Source organism: Emiliania huxleyi (genome assembly GCF_000372725.1).
Source record: "Emiliania huxleyi CCMP1516 chromosome Unknown EMIHUscaffold_19, whole genome shotgun sequence".
NCBI classification, from domain to species: Eukaryota; Haptophyta; order Isochrysidales; family Noelaerhabdaceae; genus Emiliania; species Emiliania huxleyi.
This window is the reverse complement of record NW_005200690.1, coordinates 707,754-712,714: the sequence shown is the minus strand read 5'-3', so window position 1 is coordinate 712,714 and position 4,961 is coordinate 707,754. Positions and strand designations below refer to the sequence as shown.

Sequence of the window (4,961 nt, the reverse complement as noted above, 5' to 3'; positions counted from 1 at the left end):
ATAGTGCTCAAACCGACCCAGTCAAGCGAAAATTCGACCAACGAAAACAGCACTAGTTAAGGGCAAAAACCGATTTGCTGTGGGGGGCGTGAGGTGTAATAAGCAACACAGGGGCAGGTAACGCGTCGCAACACACACAGAAGCACGCATATACTCTGATACTCTCTCTCCTCTCTGTCTCGCACCGCCCGGCTGGCAGTAGGAGGGCCCGCCGGTGTGAGACCACCGATTTTGGTGCCGACCATAAATTCTCGCCACTTGGAAGGCATGCTACTTATTGCAATACAGCTGTCTGCACAGAGATGCCAGCACCCCCCACAGGCAGAGTTTTGCTGCGGGGGGGGGGGGGGGGGTCGGCCATGGGCTTAGGTGTGCAGGGGGGGTACCGAGCAGTGTGCGGCCGCTCTAACGTTGCCGCGCCGTTTACGGCTGGCCTGGCCCACAAGCCCTTTGGTGTCGTCCTCATCGTTGTGCTGCATCACGTTCATCTTCTGCTCGAGGCTCTGGAGCTTGCCCCGCAACTCGTCAAGCTCATCGGCGGCGTCTCTGCTGACATTTTTGTCGTTTTGTCGAGGACTCTGCTGACATTTTTGTGATCTGTGATCTGTGAGGGTCCGCCCGCAGGCGCATTTTGTATACCGAGGCGGTGCCCGGTGCCGAACCTGTCGGACCTTAGGACAGCATTGTAGATCCCTGGGCGAGGGTGGTGGCGTCCCCCTCGGGTCAGGGCTGAAGGCGGGGGAGACCAACCCGATCTCTCCGGCGTCCCGGGAGCGTGATTGACACCTCCCCCTGCGCCAACAACCCCGTGGAGGTAGGCCGCTCGTCTAGCCAATCAGCCTTAAGCGAGCGGCCTGGCCGTTGGAATGGCCGGGTGGAGAGAGGGGCGGGGCCTCAATGACCTAGTTGCCGGGCGTTCGGACTCTTCCCCGTGCGGGGCCTCGGCGTCCTAGTAATCCGGCCGGCCGTTCGGTCTCTTCCCCGTGAGTCCCCCTCTCGCCGGGTTGTAGACGTGTGCCGCTGGGATCAAGCCAGTACGCCCGAGGGCGACGGTCCCCAGGTAGTAGACGTTGGCGCCGAGGGGGGAGGAGACGCTGAAGGACGGGTAGTCGTCGGTCATGCGGGGGGAGGAGGAGTCGGCGTGCAGCAGGGAGGAGAAATGCCTGAGAGGGTGGGGACGGAGGCGTGAGGCGTGAGGTGAGGGGCGTGGGGGCGCGGGGCGCGGGGCGTGCGTGGGACGCGAGGCGTGAGGCGCAGGGCGTGGGGCGGGAGGGCGCGGCCGGGGCGCTCGAGGTGGGGGCAGGGTGTGTGTTGTGTGTGTGTACGTGTGTGTGTGTGTTGGTGTTGTGTGTGTGTGGTGTGTGTGGTGTGTGTGGTGTGTGTGTGTGTGTGTGTGTGTGTGTGTGTGTGTGTGTGTGTGTGTGTGTGTGTGTTGGTTTGTTTGTGCGAGGGCAGGGCAGGGCAGGGCGGGGCGGGGGCGAGCGGCGAGCGGCGTCGGCGAGATCGGCGACGAAGAGAGGCGATGGCGGCGTACACGGCGGCAGTCTGCCTCACTCAGGGCGCCGCCGCCGCTGCGCCAGCGCTGCGCGGGGCCGCCACCGGCGCTGTCGTTCGCCCTCGGGCCCAGGGGTGGAAGGCAAGCTTCCTGGCGTTTCTGGCGAGCGTCCAGACGTCGCAGAGCATCCGGCAGGCGCGCAGCGACCCAAATTTTTGCTCACCGCACGGCCGTGCGAGCCGTCGGTCGGTGGTGATGGTCGGCGTCGGCGCGCGCCGACCAACGCAACTGCGGGCGTCATGACTCATGTGGACTAGACATTGTGCGAAATTCGGACGGCCTCTACCTTTAACATTTTTTTCGTTTTTTGTGCTGTTTCGCTGGTTGGGATGCGCAGCCGAAGTTGGTACCAAGTCCGAAGTTGGACGCCCTTGCATGGAGTCTCCGCAATCGGACGACGCCCTCATCATGACCATTCCGAGTCCTCCTCGCAGCACACTCGACGACGGCTGCTGTTTGCAAACAGTCGGCGTCGCTGAGGGCCTGCTCGCATGCCTCGGCGTGCCGCTATGCCTTCTTCCGGCCGCACTCTGCCGCAGCGGATGCTGCATGGCCTCGCCGCCAGAGGGGTCCAATCGGCGCATGGAGATGACCATGAGCATCGGACGTATCGTTGCGAGGTACGGTCTCGGCGCGATTCGAATCAACCGCGCCACCATCCAATTGATTCGCTTTTGCCTGGACGTGCCCCTTGGCTATCCCCGCTGCTGTCAGCCGCCCATCTGCTCCTGCGCCAACTGGGTCGACGCGGTCCATATGGATGCGGACATCGCTGCGGGCGTGCCTCCGTGCGACTGGCTACTCCCACACGTCTCCGAGGGTGCGCCATCACACAGCCGAGATTACACCGCGCGGGGCACCGCCCACACGTCTCCGAGGCGCCCCCCCCCCCCCCCGCTCCCCCCGGGCAGAAGGTCCAACGCGCAGCTGGCGGCCCGCTGGCGGCTGCGTGAGCAAGTGGTGAGCGAGACGCTTCCGAGACATATCCATCACGTGTCCGCGACACGGTCACCGCACATCCGTGGCGTGTCGGGGACACAGGCTGGAGGACGAGCGGGTGCCCATCATCCTCTACCTGCACGGGGGCGGCTACGTCTTTTGCACGCTCCACTCGCACCGCGACTTTATGAGCCGAATCGTCCACCACACCGGCGCGGTGCTGCTCGCAGTCGACTACCGGCGCGCGCCCGAGGCCGCCTCCCCTAGATGAACCACCTCGATGCGGCGTGCAGACCCCCGTCTTGCGGCTTGCATGCGGCGGCACGCGGCGGTGCCTCATGCGGTGGTTCGCAGCATTGGTTCGCAGTATTCGTCGCCCTGCGAGACGCGTTGCGTGCGTTGCCCGATACTGCGTCCGCACCCTCAGCCCTCTTGTGCTCACGCTGCAGGCGACCTTCCCCGTGCCTGTCAACGACTGCCTCGCCGCGTACCGCTGGCTGGTTGAGGCGCAAGCCGTCGCTCCCAAGCGCATTGTCATTGCCGGCGACTCGGCGGGGGCCGCGCCCGCCATCTCGAACATGTCCAGGACACGCTCATGACACGTCCGAGACATGTCCTGCAGGCGGGGGGGGCGCTCACCATCTCGACCGCCGCCGCCGCCCGCGACCAAGGGCTGCCCATGCCGGCCGGCCTTCTGGCGCTCTCGCCGTGGTCTGACCTGGCCGACAACGACTCGAGCCCATCGTGGCGCTCGCAGCGCGACTTCTTGCCGCCTGCTCTGGTGCAGCAGATGGCTCGGGCCTACGCTGGCGCGGCCAGCGAGATGGAGGCGTCGGCGTGCAACGTCGACCTGCACGGTTTCCCCCGCACGCTTATCGTCTCGGGCGAGTCCGAGATCTTCTACTCGCAGATCTGCAGGCTACAGCACAAGCTCGAGCGCGCCGGCGTGGAAGTGACCCACCACCACGCTCCGAGCATGGGGCACGTGTTCGTGGTGCTCGGCCTCCCGTTCGGCTGCCCCGCTGCGGCGAAGGCCATGGACGCGATGGCCACGCACGTCGCAGAGACCACGAACTTGCCTCCTATTTGCGCGGGGCCGGGCGAGACGTCGGGCCCGTTCCTCGGTTGATGAATTCAGATTGCGTTTTTGTGTGACCGCCGATCGCGCGACGTGAGACGTGGGTGCCCACGTCTGTGATCTAATATCGATATGAGAGCAAACAAAGCCATCAAGCCACCACCCCTTTCGGAACAGCCTCTGCTTCCACCGTAAGCCACCCCAGAGGGCCGCTGGCGCCCCCCGCACCGTGCTGCGCCTCATCCAGCAGCTCGGCCACCGGGAGGACTGGCAGCTCTGCCCGGATGGTAGCTTGCGACCCGCTAAGCAGAGGCGCCACGGATAAGGAGCAGCCGCACAGGAGCTGGGCGCGGCCAGCGTCCCAGAGCTCCGCGTCGACAATCTCGACGGCCGCGTCATCGACGCGAAATTTGGCCTCTGATGCGTGGTTGGCGCGGTGCGCGCCGTAGCAAATCGAGACCGACAGCTCGGCCGCGCGATGTGTCAGAGGGGTCTCGGGCGCCAATCTCACCCCAAGTACCGCCACGCGGAGGGATAGCGGGGCTTCGAGGCGGAGGCTGGCCTGTGCGAGCAGGGGAGGGGATGTCGGCGGTCGGGCGGTTGCGTACACCAGCCCACGGCGTAACTCGGCGCCTCGAATGCTTTGCGCAGCGCCTGAAGCTCCTCTCGCACCGCCTTGAGAGCCGTGTCAGGTCGCGCCTCGCTCTTTGCCTCTCCAGGTGATGGCATAGGTACAGGCACAGGTGCCCGCGGCGGCACACTCTTACCGTTGGGAGCAAGGAGTGTGAGAGTCAGCTGCGACGAAGGAGCCGCCTGCGGGAGCGTACGCGACTCGATGCGGCGAGCGAGCACTTGGCGTCGCAAGAGGGCGTCGACAATGGCGTCGGCACGACGGCGGGCGATGATCGAGCGCTCTGGCGCACCGGCCACCGGCGCGTCGGACTCGGAGTTAGGCTGTTCGATCTCGTGCACAGAGACGATGAGCCCCACGCGCGGGTATTGGAGCATCACCGAGGCGAGCGCGTCGAGTAGCTTCGCCTGACCGCGGGAGGAGGGGCAGCTCGCGGTAGTGCGCACGTGTAATTTAAGCGCGCGATGGCACGCACATTGGAGGCTGCGTGCATGGCCATAAGAGGCTGCGTAGGCGTCACAGCCGCCTCCTCGCCGCTGCCCAGCGGCGGGAAGAGGACTGCATGCCTTGCCAGTGGGGACGACTCGAGATCGTTGGTGAGCCCCACGGCGGCTGGCAATCGGAGGAGCGCGAACATCTGCTCGGCGGCGTGAAGTTGCTGCTCGGCGGGAAGCGTGGCGCCAATGCCACGCGTGATGCCAAGCAGTTCTAGCCGCCGCCGCGCAACAGCATCACGCAGCTCGCACAGGCGGCTCTGG

The 4,961-nt window shown here is 65.7% G+C and overlaps 1 protein-coding gene across 1 annotated transcript; it reads left to right on the top strand.

The window, feature by feature from the left end:
• Positions 1–1,930: 1,930 nt before the first annotated feature.
• On the top strand, positions 1,931–3,993 carry EMIHUDRAFT_203525 (hypothetical protein; the record flags this gene model as incomplete). Its single annotated transcript, XM_005782446.1, has 6 exons — positions 1,931–2,343; positions 2,597–2,711; positions 2,788–2,853; positions 2,944–3,027; positions 3,117–3,618; positions 3,899–3,993. 6 exons carry the CDS (start codon positions 1,931–1,933, stop codon positions 3,991–3,993), a joined length of 1,275 nt encoding a protein of 424 aa, XP_005782503.1.
• Positions 3,994–4,961: the final 968 nt, after the last annotated feature.